This window comes from Genypterus blacodes, unplaced genomic scaffold, assembly GCF_046128005.1.
Source record: "Genypterus blacodes isolate CSIRO-AG114 ecotype Tasmania unplaced genomic scaffold, CSIRO-AGI_Gbla_v1 ptg000032l_1, whole genome shotgun sequence".
In the NCBI taxonomy this organism is placed as follows: domain Eukaryota; kingdom Metazoa; phylum Chordata; class Actinopteri; order Ophidiiformes; family Ophidiidae; genus Genypterus; species Genypterus blacodes.
This window is the reverse complement of record NW_027466845.1, coordinates 8,391,010-8,412,295: the sequence shown is the minus strand read 5'-3', so window position 1 is coordinate 8,412,295 and position 21,286 is coordinate 8,391,010. Positions and strand designations below refer to the sequence as shown.

The window sequence follows — 21,286 nt, the reverse complement described above, 5'->3', positions numbered from 1 at the left end:
TAGAGGTGTAAGTGTGTGTGTGGATAAGTCCTGTAAAGCCCAATATCACATACGTACAGGGTCTCAAAGGGATCTCGACCCAAAGCTCTCGTGGTAGACAAGGAAAAAAGAAGAAACCCAAGATAAACCTAGATTTGTATGTGTGTGTGCGTGTGTGTGTACGCAATCCTGTTCATTCATTTGTATTCGTGCGTCTGAAATTTCACCTCGGTACTTCCCATGAGAGCCGTCTGTGAGGAGGCGGAGGAGGAGGAGGGCACGCAGAGCTCATACCTACACGAAGGCCAAGTAGCCCTGTGGTTGTGTTCAGGTTAATCTACTGTGTGAGTGAGTGTGTGTGTGTGTGTGTGTGTGTGTCTGTGTGTATGTATGAGTGTCTGTGTGTGTGCGTGCTTAGGGCCTGGGTACATGCGCATTCATACAGTGAATTCAGTTAATTGCAAGAGAATCAAACAGAGAGGCAGAGAGGCAGAGAGAGAGAGATTGTGCAGTGTGTTCTCTCCCCCCTCTCGTTCTCTCTCTCTCATTTGTTCTCTCCCACCTATAGCTCCTATAGGACACCTTGGCAGCAGAGGGAATCCCATTTTGAATCATCTCTCCTAAGATCTCTTGGTCTGAGTTTTCGTCTTTGGGTCATGAACCTTTTGTGAAGATGTCTGAGATGTCAGATGGGATATTGGCTTGTACAAACAAACAAACTTCACTTGAACAATTACTAAAACTAACTCCCATCAATGTGTGTATTCTGAGTCATCTCCTCTGGTGTTTGGTTGCATAACTGACATTTAAATGCCAGGATTAAACCAAATCCCCTTCCTCTTTGTTCTTCGGTCCAGACGAGGACACGTGCTAACCAAAGAAGAAGAAGAAGAAGAGTAGGAGGGAGATCAGCCCTTTAGTCCAGCGCTGGCACAGTCTTTAGGTACTGAATGCACACATCTGTTTCACCGCAGGACAGGGAACAGTATCTAGGTTACACCGGCGATCACAGAATGTCGCAGCGCTCTTCTCTCTGTCGTAACGCATTGCGCAATCAGCTCGCCGAGTTGCCAGCGGAGACGAGAAGTAGAAGAGCTTTGAAATTACAAACGGCACAAGCGATTACAAACGGAACGCCTGTTGGCTGTTTGGTGCCTGCGCCAAGCTGGATGTGTTTGAAGAGGCTCAACCTCATTCCTCCGTCAGTCAGTCTTTCTGTTTCCCTCAGATTCTCTTCATCTCTTATTGCCTCTGCCTCTGCCTCGTCTTCATTCATACGGATACCAAACTGCATCGCGTCTCGTGTGTGTAAGAGTTTGAACATTTTTACTACAACTACTACAAATGGAAATAAAGTGGCTCGTCAAAAATAGCAAGAAGAAAGATTAAATAGAATGTAGAGCATGAATAAATGTGATTTAAGTGGATTTTCGAGGAGGCGAGTGGCGGCATTTTGCCAAATTGTGGCCTATTGACGGTTGTCATGGTAAAAATGGGCGACGATGAAGGTTGACAGACGGTATCAAAAATCCAACGGCTGTCAAATAGGAAACGGAGGTCACAGGCTCGGATAAGAGGATCCCCACTCAGTTTGAGAACCATTCAGTTGGAAATGTTCAAGTCATTCAGGAGAAGTGTGTGTGTGTGTGTGTGTGTGTGTGTGTGTGTGTGTGTGTGTGTGTGTGTGTGTGTGTGTGTGTGTTTCGGCCATCCTCAGCTTTTTAATTTGGCAAGGCACTAGCATGTTTCAGCCTTTAATGCGGCTCACTGTGTCCTCTTGTTTAATGAGTTTTGTACCTGCGGGCTGCATTTGTGCGCTAAATGCTGTGTAATCTATATTTTAGCTGAGCAACACAAGCTGTTTGTATTACTGGAGTCATGCCTGAGCAAGGTCTCAGTAGACCTGTGGAGGTGGACAGAGCAGGACCTCTGCATCGATTTAAAGATGGACGTGATGGTAAAACTTAAACAAATATCTCTATAGATGCGCCGTTTCTCGTCCGTTTCACCATCACACAGTCAAACAGACCGGCAGTCCGTGTAGCTTCAGTCTGGTGGGATTTCTTATTCTGAATTTAAAAAAGTCGGGGAAACAGATTTCATGCCGTGTTTTTGGAAAATCGTTTTATTGCCCATCTGAGAATAAAAAAAGAATATGAGAAAGTAATTTGTAGAAATATGGCTAAAATATCTATAGTCCATTTGATTTGCAATTTTCCAGCACTTATTCCAGATCCCCCCTCTCTCTCTCTTTATGCCTATAAAATTGCGGAAATCGCTGCGCCGTTTGATTGTTTGCTATAATTCACGTTATTAAATCTTTGCAGGGTTTGAAAATAAGAAGGAAAAACAACACGACATTCCATTTTGTATACACAATTTGATGAAACTTGTCTGCTCTTGGATTGGATGTTTCTCACTCATTCGCTCTTACAGGTCAAGCAGGTGAACACAACTTCAGCTTCAAGCCTTCATTCCTCATTAAAAGAAGAATGAAGGCTTCTGTAGATACAAACATCGTCATTCGTCATCCCACCTGACATTTCCCTATATTCTATATTCTGCTTTATCCATTTTCTGCAGAATAAATTTCACGTACAGGCACACCTCCATTGTTCTTTGCTCCGTGACCTTCTGCTCTACGCTGGTTGTAAGAATAGAACCTCTTCATTTCCATCTGAATTCCAATTAGCTGTCAGTACGGCTTTGAGTGTCTGACTGAAATGATTCTATCGATGCGTGCGGGGGCTCTCTGGAATCATTTCAGAGTCGGCTGCGTTCTGGACAGATGCCGAGCCTCTGCCCGAGCTCTGTTTGCCGTCTCCGGCGCTCACCTCCATTATCCACCACCCTGCAGCGACGAGTCATTTCTCTCCGCGGCGGTGCGCTGCCACAGAGGCAGGTTAAATCTGTGATTGTTTTCCAGCCAAGCTCTGGTGATGGATGACTAGCACGGCTGCTAATTTGATGCCCACAGACCACAGATACCTCCAAGAACAATGCAGGGGTTTCCATCTTCCATTAAGTCCAGCGGGTGGCTGCAATTGGGAATTGATAGAATAATATGGAGCAGAATACAAAATGTAGAAGTAACGGTATACATACAAAGACACTGGGTGCACCTGTAAATATGTATAGATGTGTAAAATCCTTTGTACGTGTTTGTAATGTGTTGTTTCAGACATTCAGCTCTTAGTTAATACTGCCACATTAGATTTATTGCACAAATGAATAGATTCAATAAATGGATTAATCGTGCAACTTAATGCTAAAGCATTTTAAGAGGATTGATAGATTGCTGCGTGTCTTTCTAACGATTGGAAAAACTGATCTCGCCCTTTTCCTTCTTTCCGCTGCAGGCCGCCATGATTAAGAATGAACTCGGGATCTCAATAGGCATTAGTGTGACAGAAGCGGGCCCATTGCCGTTGATTCATATGTTGCATTTCCAGCCGCCGCTACATGTGTGTGAGTAATTGCTGGTTGTTTCAGGCACCAAGATGAACAACCCTTTGGTAATTACAGGAGATATTTCACCCACATCCGCCACAACGTAGGTTAACCATACTGAATGAATTCAGACACGACAACATTGATATTTAGAACACGGTGGACCTGGTGAGCGCAGGGATGAGCATCATCTTTTAATGCCGTCATGCTACATTTACCAAATGACTCTCATGTAGCTCATGAATCACGCCTGCAATGCTCTCTTAACCACGTCGCAAACAACAAACACCATTACTGAAAGAGCAGAGATGGAGTTGAAGGTGATGTGGCTCTGATGACCATACGCTGGTTTATGATTCGACAAAGAATTTCCCATCGCGACAATCTAAAAACATGATTTCTGACAGGATCGTTGTAATGTAGAGTTGTTACGTTGTTCATATTGTTCATATTGTGAAGGAGGTCGAGAAACGTTCTCTGTGTGCTTATTGTACACAATGTGGATGTGTGGATTAACCTCCTTCTGTTCTGTACTTTGTTTAGGCTAAATTTCACTGTGTATAACTTCTACATGTACTTATAGGTCAAGCTACTTTATCTACAAAAAGGTCATTTCAAACATGCGCACCAGCATTAAGAACATGAATTTGAATACTCCAACAATAGATTCCATCCCAAAATAAATACAGATAAGAAAACAAAATCACAATGGTAAATAAAGAACATAAGCGACCTGCTCCATGAGAGCTCCGTGCTGGCGGCTCTGGTATTAACAGAAGAACATTTAGGTGAATGTGGCATGGAGCAGCATTAGGATCAGACCGGTGAAGCCTTTATGGTCTGGGTGTTTACAGAGTCCACAGACGCAGAGGCATTAGAGGTCTGGCTTTCAGCAGACAGAGACACATTTAGATGAAACCACTCTGCTGCCAACTACACACACACACACACACACACACACACACACAAAATACACAAAATACACAAAATACACTGGTTTACATATAAGAAGTAATTATACCTATTGACTAATATTTGTCACTGTCTTTCTCTGGACGGTGACTATGTATTGCTGGACTTTACATATTATAACTGTTGCGGTGCCCTTGAGCAAGGCACATAGTATAGAGGTTTAGTGGCCAACAGACTGCGTGCTGTAATCCTAGATGTCAACAGAAACGTGTTTCGCCTTTCTCACAGCAATTTCAGCTCATTGATAAAGTCAATGTGCTTCTGGTTCACAAACCACAATCCAATTAGCAGGGTGTTACAGGCTGCAGCCAATCACAATTAATATGGTAATGAGGTAATGCATATTTAAGCGCAATGTTTGGATGGCAGCATGGAAAGCGAAATGGACGCTCGCCAATGAAAGCCTGAATTTAGAGCAGGAGAGCTCCTAGCTTGAAGAGAGGAGGCAGTGAGAGAATAATAATGGCTCGACGTTCTCACGTGCGTAAAAAAAGGACAACAGCGGTGCTGAAGTGAAGCGACGCTACAAAGAAGAATCAGGGGAACATTCAGCATCAGACTAAAGCAAATCTCAGGTGTGACATGGACATACGCCTTTATGAATCACTGACGACACGAACGCACACACACACAATGCTACAGTGTCGTTTGGGGACACTGTGACATGTCCCTGGCAAGATGAGGCCATTATTGCTTCTACCGGGATAATGTGGTAATCAGCAGCTTTGTGTGCTGTCGTGCTCTTTAGGTCTTTAACACTGAATCAGCTACATCCTTACTTTCGCTCTTATCAAAGCCATCAATTAACTATTGCAGACTGCGCACACACACTGCTTATTGTTTCACTCGGCCTGACACACTGTTTCCCCTCAGTTAATAATGAATCATTAATCCTAATCATGAAAATAGAAATTATAAGAAGAGAGGAACAAAATAGTTGAAAACAGGTCAAACGGTATGAGAAAAGCATCTAACCTGTCACAAATGTCTCTGAATACATTTAATCATCTAGTGAGAAGAGTTTCCTTATTTGAGAAGCCGAAACCAAGAATAACTTCACCAGAGCCTCCACATCCTTCATTTTGACACACTGATCACTCCTGTTTACTCATAATCCCACAAATGTTTTTCTCGAAATACCGTGACTTTCTATCTTATTTTCTCGAAGTCTCTTTGTGTTTTATGCTCCATAACTCACAAAGGTTCATGTAGAAACAGGAAACACGGCTGAATGTGAGCAGCTCGTCTTCGTGCAGTGAGCAAGCGAGCGACTGCTGAAATGGCAGCAGAGCGTTTTTATTGTATATCACAATAAAAGAGTGGACAAAAGATAAAGGATAACACACAGAAACTAAATTATTCAATAAATAACGGTCTTCATTTTGATTTCTCTGGCCATTTGAAACCAGTGTCATTCTGTTGCTAGACAAAACTGCCCCATGCTTCCCAATTGGCGTTACACAGAGCTTTTTCAAGGACGAGGCCCGACAAAGCACACAGCAGTCTAGAATGTGACCAGAGAGCACCTGCTAGGAAACCAAACCTGCCTCGCGGCTTAGAGCTCACTGCTGCGTTACCGGTGCGACGAGCCGTTTGGTTTGGGAAGACATTGATTTTGAAATCCAAGTTTGTTCCCCTCCAACGCGCTCTGCCCGCCTGGGAGCCTCAGCGAGCTCAGTCTGTTGGGGGGGGGGAAGTGATCCTCTATCCCGCCGCCGCCGCTCTCCCAGTGACCCGCCTCCCTCTTTGCGCCCTTGGCACTGCTGTGTACGGTATGATTGAGAGCGAATACACCCCTGGAGCTTTCTGTGATTCAGTCATTTAGTTCAGATACTGTATCATAAAGGGCATCACACACACACAAACACAGAGGTCAAACTGGATTGTGTTCGACCCTCACGTGTGTGTTTGTGTATCTGTCGTGTGTGTGTGTGTGTAGCAGGCACAAGCGATCACAGCATAAGCGTGAAGGACTCCATGAATGGTAGATACTTGAGCACAGATGAATCTCTTCTGCCTCTATTCATCATTGAATCAGCACTGGCCTTTTCCTCTCATCCTCTCCTCCTTTCATCCTCGCCTCTCACGCTTCATAAAATGATGCTGATTTCCACCTCTCCGTAGGCCACTTCTGCCCGCATCATTTCCAGCGTCCTCCGGGAATGTGGAAACCCCTGCGCCAATCAGACTCAATTGTGGTTTGCGAGCATGAGAATTCGTCGTAGCTGATTGTGGGTTGAGTTTGGCCTAGTCGGCCCCGTACACGTAACGCACGGAACAGAAAATATGCAATTTTAGGTCCATTTTAGAAGCAATATGAGAGAGTTGAATTGTGATATTTCATTCATGGCCTTCGCCTGCAGGTTGGTTTTGTAAATTTGTTTACATGTAAGCCTCTTGTATGACTGTGGTTGTGTGTGTGTGTGTGCGTCTGTGTGCATCTTTGTGTGTGTCTTTACATAAAACCAAACGCTTAGCAGGCCAGGTTGAGCATTTGTTGTTTGTTCCTCTGTAACCACTTCAGCATTTCCGTAAACACTCTTCTTCTGTGAGTCGTTGCCAAACCGTGCGTGCAAATTATTCAGACTTTTTGTAGTAGATGTTGTAGTCGCATTGAACTGCAACCCATATCTTAATGTGTAAATTAGATCATGATATTAAGGTGGTTCTACAGTCTAAACATGAAATAGCAAAACCTTTCAGTGTTTGCAATCACAGGACATTTTTTTCAGGAAATGCACTTGTGGTTATGATGTAACCCTCATTTCAGTGCAAGGAACGTTCTAAGGATGATCTGCGGTTGTGGGAAATAGAGGCAAGAGACTTTGTTGGTCTTGTGGGCAGACTGGAGAAAGATGGCCTGAATTTGCGATCCTGTCTCATCTCATCTCATCTCCTCTCCAAACTCCACCCGGAATCTTTACGCTAAGACGATTTCCACTTTTGGTCCGAGGCAGCTGAATGACAATGTGGCATTCCTTTGCACCGTCTACTTTCTGACTGATGGATGCCGAGGTGTTGTATAGTAGTGATAAACTGGAAGGCGATGTTCTGGTGGGTTTGCTGTGGTAGAAAACAAGAACAACATAGTTTTCGGAACACTATACCATCTGTGTTTCATTCTCCAGATGCACACCTTCACCTCTCCGACCTCCACTGCTCTCTGTTTTCTTATCTGTTAACTAACAACCTTCGGACTCTCTCTCAGACAATACTACGACCTTGTCTGTTCCCCCGCCCATCCTCCCCCTCTTTGTATTGTAAGCGGCCTAAGACTTCATTCAGAATAATGTTGTTTGTTCTTTGCCGTGGTCGGGTATTCTTCAATCAGTAAACCTTGCCTGCCTCGAGCTTCTTTCTACATTGACACCTGTCCACGACACCTGTTGGTAATCGGTCTGGTCGGCAGCGTCTGTGTTTAACTCACCCAAGGGCAGAGCTCGCTTTAAACCCTTGATTTATGATGAAGAGGATGTCATTAAATTGTGATTTTAAATTTTACAATTAACACGATTTGTGTGTTCAAAGGACCTTCCTCTACCTCTGAGGATGTTCTTTTTCAAGGTCATTCAGACCTTCAAAAGGAGAGCTGAAACGGTTGCTCACCTCAGATCATCTCTGACTCTGCCTTTTTCTGACCTTTCTCTCTTTAAAGAAAGCTGCCAATGCCAATCACTGTCATATACTCCTTTCCTCCATCGTTCATTTTGACATCATCACATCTTTGCGCTCGATTTGTTAGAGTCTTTATGTACCAGTTTCCCGTTGCCAGCAGAACTCATTGATCTTCTTTTTTTCCTTTGCTGTCTTGTTAGACAGAAGTTACACTACCAACGTCTGTGAATCATAATTTTGTGTGTTTAGAGTTGTCTTTTCATTTTTGTGCCGCCATCTGTAATTGGCACTTAGGTGGCACAGCCATAATGTGGTAATGAGGGTATCGAACAACACAACATGTTCCCTGGATACTTTGGACAGGTTAATCACAGTGGTTTGGGGAGAGTGTGTGCGACATCTCCACATTAATCTTCCACTTGATTTTGTTCCAGACAGCAAGATGCATGCTGGGACTGTCTCCAGTGCTTCTGTCAGTTGTGGGTGTGGAAAATGAACAGATGGTATTTCATGTATGTATTCAATGCCAAAGCACATCCTCCTTACATTATGTAGATCTATATATGGTTTTCCATATGTTGTCTTCGTGTATAATTCAGCACTATGACTCCCAAGTCCGTCATTATCCCAGCATAGTAAACTTCCTCCTGTTATGATGCTGTTACTCCTGACCACTGACATCTCTGACCAACGAGCAGCGCGAGTGTTGCCACATTACTTTGGTTCATATAATCTGATTTGCATTGATTCTCTTGTACGTGAGTCCCAAACTGAACCAAGAGTAAATGGAGCTTTAAAACAATTTATCCCCTTATTTGGAACAAAGCCATGTAACAAAAGGCCTAAAGACACCCGTAGGTGTGTCGAGTTTTGTATGTTCAATGCACTGTGACAAAATATCACTAAATAACCACTATAGTCTGTAAAAACCCTGGCTTTCTTCCATCTAGTGGAACTAATGAAGCATGTTGGATGACTCAACATCATTAAGACCAAACAGCGAGTCCGGTTGCCTTCTCTCCTCCTCGAGATCCTGATTTTGTTTCACAAACTGCCACAGGATCAAGCCACTTTTCGTCTGCCTTGTATAAGCCCTGACAGGGAGGCCTGAGAGATTTCGAGCTAATAAAATTTATATTTACAGCTGGGACAGTTAGAGTCCATGCCAGAGGAGATGGTACGGTTCATTCTGAAGCAGAAACATTCGGCTCAGCTCAAGCTATGGGGAGTTCATTGTTTCTTCTCCTGTTGAGGCAGGTGGACATTCTTCCACTGCAAATATTCGCCCGGATGCTTTACATTTCCAGTTGCATATTAACTTCCTGAAGCCTGTGACTGACTGACTCAAACCTGACTGAACAGCGGTCACACGCGACTTATTTCCATCTACAAGCTGCTTCAGAGCGAATTCAGAGATTCCCACTGCAGCAGCACATGAATATATGCAAATACAAGAGTCTCATTATGCATCTGACATGCCTTTGGCTTAACTGACAGTCTCAGTGGGACGTTTACAATTGAATTACACAACATTTGATGCATGATTGACACTTTTGATATTTGTAATTGTGTACATTGTTGCTCTGACAGGCCAAGGCAGGCAACTGTCAGACGATCCCGTTCTGTCAAATGTTGAATCTCGTGTCAAACCAACCTGAGACCTCTTATTTTGTCTGACAGAAGGTCTGATTAGATGTGAAACCGTTCGTTTTGGGGCTTTGGTGATTGGGATTCTGGTAACTTGTGATGGGATCCAAGCAAGATGATGTAGAAAAGATTCCTACCATAAAATCCAAAAATAATACTGTTGGGTCAAAAACAATGAGACTTGCAGACTTTAAAGCTCCAAAAAAAGATTTATTTTGTCAGGTTGCATAACCTACATAACCTACACAATTATGTTTAAACAGAGCCAGAATTCATGTGTTTTAGAGTTATTTGCTGGATAACAATGAAAAATTGCATATTAGTTGGCCACTGACTTAGTTCTTAGTGCTACAAAGGTCGACAGGTAATTTAGCAAAGTCATGAATCTCGTTAGCCACAAAATAAGCACTTAAAATCCACTTGTTACATTCTCTAGATACAGGCTCATACTGCTAATGTAATAATGCTTAGAACTTCTGAGTGCTGACCTTAGCAACCGACCTCAGGCATTTCTCTCATAAAATGGCTGTGGCATGACTTACAGCACGAGGATTTGCATGCTAATTCTGTTACACTCGCATTTATCAGGTCACTACAGCAGCAGCACCATAACAGTTTTCTGACCTTTGTAAGATGTTCCAGTTTGACCTCAGGGTTGATTTATCTGCCTGATAATTATGCTCTTATTCCCATTACTGGATGTTAAAACCAGGAGAGAGTCGATCAAATCAAACACAAAAAAGAAGTCATCTGAGAACTGTTTCGCCTGGATAACAATTTTCCCGTCAATCCATGTGCTTTTTGTGTCGTGTCCTACGAAATATGGTTTCTGGAAACATGTGAGTAGATAATCAGAAATAATAGCTGTCTGGCGTCCTGGTGTACGGAGGAAATTGATGCTGTTGCCTGACCGACAACATGATTTATATCTAAGGTCAACCTCAGTGCCGACCAGTCAGTAAGCACCCTGTTAGCCCACCGTCAGTCTGCGTGTGTGCGGTGAGGGTCATAGCAGTGCTGTATTTATGGGCTTCTCACAGATTAATTCCCTGGACTCACCAGCTGATCTGACGCTGCAATAAAACACATCCGGTGTATTTGTATGTCCTACGGCAGCGACAATGTATCACATCTTGCTCTTCTAACTGCGTGCTAGTAAGGTTTGTGTCTGTACAGGCCGCGCGGATGTGTGTTATGCGTGTCAACTTAGATATCATCTTCTTATATACTCATTACTGCAATAGATGGATTTTTGTAATATTCCGCTTTGCTGCTGCGGTTCGTTTGCTGCTAATCATGTAAAGCTATGTGCACTTATTTGCTTGGTTGCTCACGTGCACACACATATTTGCACAGTGCTACAGCTGCGAGTAAAATAGAGACAAGAGAACCAGATTGAAGAAAAGTGGTGATATTGTTTCTGAGTGTCTGTTTTCTTCCACATGCAATACAAATAAAAAGGCCCATTTTTCAAGTTTGACACTGATGCTTCACAGCTGTGTTTATGAGTCTTTGTCTCGCTGTGTCTCTCGTAAATGTGTGATTTAACCAGAAATTAGTGTGGGTTAATGTTATCAAACTGTGCGATATTAAAGTGGGACTTTTGACACATTACATGTTGTTCATTTATCATGTGCAGCTCCATTCAGTATTAAACAGACTGATGGCTTTTGCGGTACTGTAAAACTCAGAGAATTACCTCCATTATATATGCGTAATTGCTAAGTATGGTTGCCTAAGAGTGTCATTGTAAGGGCTTGAGTATTTGCTGGTTTTTATGAAAGAGCATTTAGCCACAAAAACTGTTTTATTCTGGTTGGTGCTGCGGCTTTGTCATCTTAGCTAGCTAGCTTGTGCTAAAGTCCTAATTTTGCCTGCCTTAGATAATGCGACACTTGAAATCTACAGCAGTTAGTTATAAAACTTCACATTGGACAAAACATACCTTACATACAATGTGGAACCTGCTTCCTGTTGTTAAATGGCTCATTTAGATCTGCTGATTACCCCGCAGAGCTCTTGATTGCAGCTCGCCTTCTCACTCTCTCTACTCTGATTTCTACTGAACCCGATAGACAAAAGAAGAGTTACAGTCATGGCCTTTTTTATTTCACTGCCAGCGTTCAGCATTCAGGGAAAGCTTTACGTTCAGAAATGATGGGTACAACTCTATGACTGCCAGTCGGTCGACGTTACCCATTCATGCGAGTGCAGAATAAAATCTGTGCTATTGTTTTCTCTCTGTGCTCCACAGCTCGTGCCTGTGTAGTGGGCTGTTCCATTTGTGGTGAAGAACCATCTCAGCGTTGTATTGTCATGAGGTTTCTTTGTGTTATGAAAACCTACCACAGCTATGAATACTGCAGCAGCAGAAGCAGTGAATCCAAATACAAGAGGATTGAGCCGTAGACGAGCAATGATCTGATTGAAACAATGAACAAAGAAAACCTACAGTACAAATACAATTGAGAAATACATCAAAATATCGATTGATGAAAAGTCATTAACACTGAATAAAAATACATATTTAAGGGACAGTAATCTTTCCTTGATTTGACGACTTGAAAGTCATCTTGTTAGGCTTTGTCATTGTGAGAAACATTTTTATCAAGTTACTATTCCTACTTTATCAATGTCTCAGTTTAACATAGTAAATGTAATTATGAGGTCGAAGTAGAACCTGGGATGTGAAAAAAATGAAGATACAGTACGTTTGTATCCCTCGTATCCTTGAGGTCTGCTCTTGAGTTGTTGTCATGCGATTCTAGCATTATTGCATTATTTATTTTGTTTAAGTTGGCAAGGTGAGTGTTAGCGGCAGTTGCCGTCACAATGCTAGAATTAACATTGTTTTCATAACTAATAATTTATGGCCAAAACCAGTTGAGTTTAGTTTTGTAGTTGTAAAGTTTGCTTCAAGCGTTCAATCAATAAATACTTATGTAGAATGTTTGCTATTTAATTGGGAATAAGTGCAGAAATGCTGTTTAATGTGCTTTAAAATGCCTAAGGAGAAGCTGGTATTTCATCTCCTTGTTCAATGCTCTCACTTCTCATGTTTTCACTTGCGAGCTGTCACCCAGTTTTCTCCCCAAACACTCTGCTGCTTCACGGGGCAGGCACGCATTTTAATCCATTCTATTACAGTACAATGGAAATAAATGTGTAGCTATTTACAAACTGTCAGTCGTATAAATGAGGCGGTGCTTGTGTTTCTCAAATTAAAACTTGTACTGAAATTGATCATCAGAGGTAGCAGCAATCATTAAACTCACTTTTCCTTTCACTCCCTGGATTAAAAGTTACTGGACTCAGCATTGAACTCCCAACACAACCATTAGAGTTACAGATTGTATAGACCAAGCCCAGCAAGGCTTTGGTGTGTTGACGACAGCTTGTTTGTGTATGTTACCATGACGGAATTAACAACCCGACAATAATCACTACTTACAATACGATAATAAGATCCTGTATCATGAGGGAAAAATGGCAACATGTTTTAACAAATGCCAAGAATTTGGTGTTAGCGTTAACATCATATCAACACATACAGTCTCAAATCCAATGCAAACAATGTGACTTTGCCTCATAATCAACATCCAGGCTACTTCAGTCACTCTGTGGTGCAAGGTGAAGCACTGCTAATGCTAATAATGTGGTTAGCTTGGATAGGATGTGAAAATGTTTGCTGGAGGGGTAAATAAATACATGAAGTGAATGACATGAGAGAGAAAAGAGGAGCAGCGGTTATGAGAAGAACTCCTGGTACTGAGTATAAAAATACTATTCAGTACTGGCTGACTTTACACACTGAACATTGCAATGGTTAAGTGTGTTACTACAGTGTGACACTGTAGTCTATTTTTTTTGGCAGGAGGAAGCTACAAATGGCCCTACAAACAGCAGTAATCCTTTTGTGTACACTGGTATAAATTGCGAGGCATTCTCAGTTCTCAATTAATTTGGCAACAAGCCTCTGATTTGACGCCGCTTCTCTGTTTTTCCACGTCTTCGTAGAACCTCCGGGGAAGTCTTGACAGCTGTTATTTGCATAGTTTTCCTGTGAACGGTCTGTGAAATGATGTTGATGTGTTGACAGTCACGGCAGACGGATCCCCTGGGCTCTCCCGAGCAATAACTCAGCCACGTGAGATCACACAGGATTCATCGCATTACCCATCACAGTAAACGAGTCAGCCTCGCATTCGTACCTGACGGAGCAAACAGAAACCAGAGCAAGCTGGAGATAAACCTGATGTCAATACTTATTTCACAATGTTAGCTCGTAACGGTAGTTCAGAAGATGGCGTTCGTATTGCACAGGTGAGGGATTTGATGTCTTTTGGGGCAGTTTGGGCCTTGAGGCAATTTGTATGTCAGAAAAATCCTTCACAAAGAACACAGCTTCTGTTAGTGCTCTTACTTAAAGAGGCCTGAGGGATAGATTAAATTGACTGGTGAGTCTGATCAAATCAAGGACGCATTCGAATGGTGCCAGGCCTTTTCTTCAAGTAGCAACCCCTGTGCTCTGCTTCTCTCTCTCTCTCTCTCTCTCTCTCTCTCTCTCTCTCTCTCTCTCTCTCTCTCTCTCTCTCTCTCTCTCTCTCTCTCTCTCTCTCTCTCTATCACTCTCACTCTCACCCTCACTCTCACTCTCACACTCACACTCACACTCACTCACTCACACACCCCTGGACTCCACTTGCAGTTTCAGCTGTCCTCTCAAAGTGAAGAATGGGAATTTGCAGCAGCTCATTAACTTGGCAACTAATTTTGGCTGTCAGCACACAACTTACAACAATGTGTCTGCAATTGTACACCAATTCACCAATTAACTCAGGGCCATTATGACTCTAATTTCAGTGAATTACACTCTTACACTTCTCATTCGCTTCAGTAGTAATTATGTTCTTACCTGTTGTGAAGTTCTGCCACTCTGAACTTACAACCTTGTAAATATTACAGCCATATATTTGGAAAATAAAAGTGTTTGTAGTTGTCATAGTAACTGCAAGAGTTTAGGTGATTATCCCAGATACAAATCATTTTTACAGCAGCTATATTCTGTACACATGTAGAAAGATCCACTGTGCACAATAAACTATGCAACACAGAAAACAAGAAATAATCCATTTATATAGTTGAACACGTGTATAAAGTGACATTATTGTATAATATAAGAGAGCCAGCAGCTGTTTTGAATGGTGTAATTTATGTAAAGCTTATTTAATCAGGACCACGGCCCATAGGGGAGTGGTTGAAAGGGGTTATGGCAGTGTGAAAGAAACAGCTTCCTGTCATTTCCTGTTGCGTAGGATGTACAGAGCACAGAGCATTCAGTTTCCCATCCCAACATACTGTGCGTGTCTGAGTTGGGAACCATTGTCCAACTGGTTCTGCCTTTTCAGAGGAACGATTCATCATACAGAGCAGACATCATGGTGCAGGCCCATCCATCACGTGTGGTGCTCACTGTACACGCCTTCTCTGATAAAACGTCAGTCCATTCATTATGTTGGACCCACCTTCAACGCACTGAGCTGATGTTGAACGTATTTCGCGCTGACAGACGTGATCGAAAGAGACGCGTAGAGGTCACGTTGTATTTAGTACCTTACATCGACGCGAAAATTGGTTTTGTACAGAGGAGAGAGGGAGGAGGGGCTAAGAGAGAGAGAGAGAGAGAGGCAGAGGAATGAAACTTATTGGACCCAAACAACTAAAGCAGAAATCACTTTCCAGAGCCCATATGAGGCTGAACTCTGCTGGCCTCTCCGCTGTGTTGTAGTTGAGTAATAGAACGCTGATGTTAACCACCGCCGTGTTTGCACGACCTGCGCTGGGATTTTAACTTGCACCCCCTTTTGAGTTTTACTCTTTCGTGCTGCTTGGCAACTCCAAATGAACGCTCAGCTGAGACCAGAAATGGCAATTCACTAATCCCAAATCAATCTAATGGCCTGCGGTACCGTGCATATGAAACCCTCACATTTCAGGAAATTTCACAACAGGGACACAAACACACACAGAAAAACACAGACACACACAAAAAAATGGCATTTTGCCCGTGCGGGTGTGTATGTTGGCTCTGTGCCTAAGTGAAAACAGAAGCTGCAGTCTAGAAGTCTTCTCAGTCTGGCTGCGCTGTGAATCTAACAGATCAAACTATCTCACTGGGTTGGATAGAAAAGGACGATGACTGTAAATTCACCCGGCGTCCACTTTATTAGATACACCTGTACGATCCAATACAATCCAGGGCAAGGTGTATCTAATAAAGTGGCCGCTGAGTGCACATCTATCACTTAGCTCCCTCAGTGAGGGATTCTGTTCCAGGCCCACTCCGTCCACTGTCGCTCGGCGCACTGACTGTTATTGTAACGAATGTGTGAATGTCTGTATGTAGCATATATGTGATTGATTCCCGACTCATGTAGGTTCATATAAAATAGAATATCAATGCCAAAAATGTCAAATCTACAATAAAAGCAATACAATTCAAATCCAATGTACCCATTAAAACAGATTTACATAAGCCTTTGTGGTGACAACATGCATGCTGTGACTCTCTACTATTCATGTCTGTATTGGTACTGTGTTTGTATCATATTGTATAGAAAAGTCCTGCATGAAATAAGACAATCCTTGATGTAAAGAAAATCTCTCCTTCTGCACCTAAGAACATGATTTCTGACATATGAGTTATAACATATAGGACGGATAGGACACACAGAACATAAACATCAATCACTGCTGCTACTACTGCTTTACATTACTGCACTACTATAGCTACTACCGGAACTACTGAGAGTGGAGTGCTAGACAGTTTGCTTGACAGATGCTGATAATACTCATACTGTATATACAGAAATGTACACATTCATGCAGTGAAATATAGGGCAAATCATTATCTCAGCAACTACAGCTCGCTTTTGTTTTACTGCACACTCAGCAAAAGTGAAAGGGAGAAAGAAATAGATGTAGAGCACAAAGTGAGAAAGCAACTGACTGTGAGCGCAATCTTTTCAATCACTTGGTTGTGCTTTTGTGCAGCAGTGACGCGTAGTGTGACCTGATGTGCGTCTTCAGATTAGAAGTGTTGAGGAGCCTATTTTCACGCTTTGTGCCACTGTTGACACGTTGCACTTTTAAAGTCCCAATCTTGTAAGAGAGAAGAAAGGAAAGAGTTTTACGTGTTAAGTAAAGAAATAAATTTACTGTGATAAATCTGCTTCCATTGCTGTTTAATCAAAGTGAGCGTGAGTGCTTTGGTCCCATTGATTTGCCCTTAAAATTATTAAAAAGCGAAACAAATTCCACTGCTAATCAAATCAGGTGAAAGAGAAAACATAACGTAACAAACACAACTTGCGAGCGGGGCTGATTGATCAGAAAACTTAAGCGAGAACATCTGGAGCCGAGCAGGGGAACAAGCAGCAGCAGCAGCACATTGCAACTCGTGCACATATCATATGCAAGAAAGGCTTGTCTCCAGCTCTGCCTCTATATTACCGCACGCTCCCACTCAAGCGACTCTACGTTGCCAGGATAGACAGGTGAGCGGGACGCGTGGGTGGACGCAATCCCTCTGCCTCTGACACAGGCAATCAAAAGCAATGGGAAATATCTCTCTCTAACCTAATAACGCAGAAACAAGAGTAAAAGTCTATTTCACGCTAGAGGCCCTGTGAGACTGGAATACCAAGTGCAAAATAACATCGTTGAATGGATGAAAAATGGAGTGGCGTCTTCGATATTCCTGCATTGGGACGGCAGTGGCGCAGTCCATAGGGGACTCGGCTTGGGACCAGAGGGTGGCCGGTTGGAGTCCCCTGTGGACCAAAAGTGTGGAGCGCCAGTGGGCCTCCAGGTCACTGCCGAGATGCCCTTGAGCAAGGCACCGAACCCCAACTTGCTCCACTGGGGCCGGGTTAAATAAATGCATGAAATGTAAATATGCATGTATTTCAAAACAAATTTCTTCTCATGAGACGATGAAGGTGTTTCTTTCTTTCTTTCTTTCTTTCTTTCTTTCGTTCTTTCTTTCGTTCTTTCTTTCTTTCTTTCTTTCATCCTTACTGCAAGTGGGGCAAAAATGTATGTAGTTGGGCCTGTGGGTGACGCCAAAGGAAAGACGTGTTGGTAGGAACATCTAAAGCAAACCAGGGCAATGTGTCCTGTGTGTGTGTGTGTGAGGAATTTACTGGAATTCCACAGAGGTCCCAATCACGATGCATCCTGCGAGCACTTAAACTTTGCATTATTAACATGCAATCAAAGTGTCCCGATAACATATCCAGGGGAGATCTCATATTAATGCGATATGTAAATGTAGCAATCATGATGGTGATAATTAATGTAAGACGAGACTGAGAGGTGTAAATGGGGCTCAAGAGACCAACTGACTGACTGATCGCAGCTAATTTCATCCATGTATTTTGCTTTAATGGCACTATAATGTCCAAGTAAATATTCAGATTGAAACCCCCGCAGGTTTCAGTCATGGTCTCAGTCATATTTCAGCATGCAACAGCCAATGGAGAGGGTGGCCTGTTTAGAGATTTATCTGTATGCTGCTCAGCTTTGGCGTGTGTGTGTGCGTGTGTGTGTGTGTGTGTGTGTGTGCGTGTGCATGGCATCCTGTCTGAAGCTGGTTGATGTATAATCCATGTTGCTCTGTCTGTGTGTTTCAGGTGGCTGTGACAGGGGCAACCCCGGGGCAGGACCCATGAGGAGTCATAGAAGATGCTCACAGCCTGGGCGCTTCTGCTCTTCTTAGCCATGTGGGTGAGAAGCACCTCTGGTGGCCCGCTCTCCTTCAGAATAGGTAAATAAACTTTAAATCTCAATATGGTAACGACACGGAAAAGCTGCTGGCTGCACGCGCTGCACTTGGAAGCCTTTTTTTATATTCAGGCATATTGGAAGGCCTGTGAGGAAGGAGTAATGTTGATGATGAAGTGTTAAATATTCATGTTAATTGAAAATCCTGTGAATAAATGGACTTCTATTTTAATGAGTTTGAGCCACAAAAAGAATCAAACTCAGGTTCTGCCACATCTTAAGCATGTAGCATGAGAAAAGTGCGAGTAGGTGTTGAACTGTGAAACTCTTGCAAAGCCTGTAATATAAAGGAGGCACGCCGCATAATTCAGTGTAATTGTTCCTAACGTAACAAATTCAGCGTCAACGGGAGTTGTTTCCCAGTTACACAACCTCTGTGTTTTGTTTTTACATTTGCTGCAGTATCATTTGTTTTCATCAAACTATAGAAATTGTTTTGAAGGAAATGGATGTCAGAATTAGCTCACTGACGCACAGTACATCTCTATCGGAAAGGAAACCAGGATGAAAAACAATGTTGTCATTGTTCTCTAATTACACACTGGAAGTTGTTTGGATGATCCTGGCCGCTATACCAATTTATCTGTCAGTCACTTTTCCCTCTACACTAATTAGGTTTGGGTTTTTATTGTCTCTTTTTCTTTAATTATGATGTCTTCTGTCCCACATTAAGACACATGTTTGATTGTTGCTTCATTTAAGACGATGATATGAACCTTTACTGAACAAAAAGTTGCAGTATTTTGGGTTTTTGGAGCTCATCGCCCGTCAATAACTTGAATTTCATCATTTAGAGACGGGAATTACAACTGGAGGACTAATCTGCACTGGTGGAGGTATTTGCCCTGAGGTGCATTTTAGTTTTATATGTTATGACGAGTACTAGCCCATCATTCTGAATAGTTTAGCAGAAGTAACCATATAGGCTGCAGGGTATACGTTGATAGCTTTCTAATGCCAGCAGCCTGCAGTAGAAGTAGTTTGGAGAACTCATCACAAAGGTTCCAGCAGAAAACTGATTTTCTCCATCTGGATAATTCTCTAGGTGGACCAAAGTAGAGAGTGACTCGACCTTGTCTCGGTGAAGGCATGGTTCGAAGGGCCTGTAACCTGCCACTGTCTGCTGGTAACCAATGGGAGCTGCTCTAGCTTGTTAATATTCTCCCACAGTCAGCAGGCCTCTGACATCCTGTCACTTTCTGTATAAAATGTTCCTTTGACTGTCTCTTTTCTATGAATACAGGCCAGTCACAGGTGGGAAACTGAGTACATGTATAGATACAGAGAGAGAGGGAGAGAGATATAGAGTGACATTGTGCAGCTCAGTGTCTGTGATTTCTGCGTGGTCGTTCTGTGAAAACAGGTGTAAATGTGTGTGTAAACATGTTTGCCAGCCGTCAGGGTATTTAACACGCAAACAACCTCTACAAATATCTACGAGGCGTATTTTAATGTGAGTATTAAAATCTCGACATTTCTATCCATCCATTTAGCTGTAGGGTGAAAAATAAGAACAAACGATAGCATCCAGTTGTTTTACTTCCCGAGATTTTTCCCTCTCCTTCCCTTTACTTTGTTCTGTGAGAGATCTAAATTATCCCTCCGCCATTTTAAACAAATCGTCGCCTCAGCCGTCATCTTTGAAAGCGTCTTCCTTTTTTGGACCAGACTTTGTTGAGTAGTAGCTCGTTTCTTCTCTCCTGTCAGCTCACGCAACTTGCTTGGTTTTTGCACATCCCGTCTAAGATTCCTCTTGGCAGATACAGTGTAAGGTTTACATTTCAGAATGTGCTGCATCATTATTGCACAGCGGGAACAAAATGTAAGGCTTTTTGTCTTCTTGGCATCGCAGGCTTATACTGTATATATTTATAAATATATATATATATCCCAGTTGCGTCGTGTAGTTGATGGATAGTTTGGTACTTGGCCTTTTTCTCTTCCTCCTCCAATGTCAACAGTGCACAGTTCCAGTTCTATTCTAGTATATGGCTTGATGTGTGTTTAATTATGCACAGTATATGGCATGCACAATCTTATCCCCCCACACACACACACACAGAGACACAAGCGGAGTCGTGCCAACCCACTTACATGCACGCAAACAAGTACACACCCTCACAAACTCCCTGCCATTTGCTCTCCGGGAGATGGTATTTAACATGGCCGTCCCCAGAGTCCTGCCAGGCTGGCGTAATGTCACCGCGTGGCCTTCTCTGAATGTATCCAGGCCAAAAAAAACCTCCCGCCCATGCTGCATCTCCCGCCAGGACCAGGCAGCAGCCCGGCAAACACTGAGCAGGTGAGCGAGGAACTTCTGCCTCTGCTGTTGTGGGCGGCAGGTCCAGCTTTTGTGCAAATTAGCAGGGCTGAATATGAGCAGTGACTGATTTCGGTGAAGCTGATGAAGATTTAAACCCATGTAGGCTGACATTATAGCAGCAAGCTGACAATCTTCATGGTTGTGTTGTATCAGTGCAGCAGAGTTAATTATAATGCTATGAGGAGGTATTGAATTGTAATCAGAGGTAAACTGCCAGGAAAGGGGAAAGCGTAGGTTAGAAAATATTGATATTTCATTTGGGCTTTTCAATCTTGTTTGTGGAATTGTGCATGGTGACTTGCTTCATTTCCGTGGGTGAAGAATGTATAAGATCGAGCTGGAATAAATGGTTTTATGTAATAAAATTGGAACAGCACTCAGCAGGGTGAACAAATATACACAGAGCCCCATGAAGGTCGACGTATCAAGACTGTTACCACGCTGCTGAGTCGGCAA

The 21,286-nt window shown here is 42.8% G+C and overlaps 1 protein-coding gene across 1 annotated transcript in view; it reads left to right on the top strand.

The window, feature by feature from the left end:
• grik4 (glutamate receptor, ionotropic, kainate 4) overlaps window positions 1-21,286 on the top strand; it is a 184,138-nt gene that overhangs the window by 32,877 nt on the left and 129,975 nt on the right. The window contains exon 2 of the mRNA XM_076145889.1: window positions 18,357-18,490. Coding sequence (XP_076002004.1) covers window positions 18,409-18,490 — 82 coding nt within the window. The 5' untranslated portion in view covers window positions 18,357-18,408. The remainder of the gene's footprint in view (window positions 1-18,356; window positions 18,491-21,286) is intronic.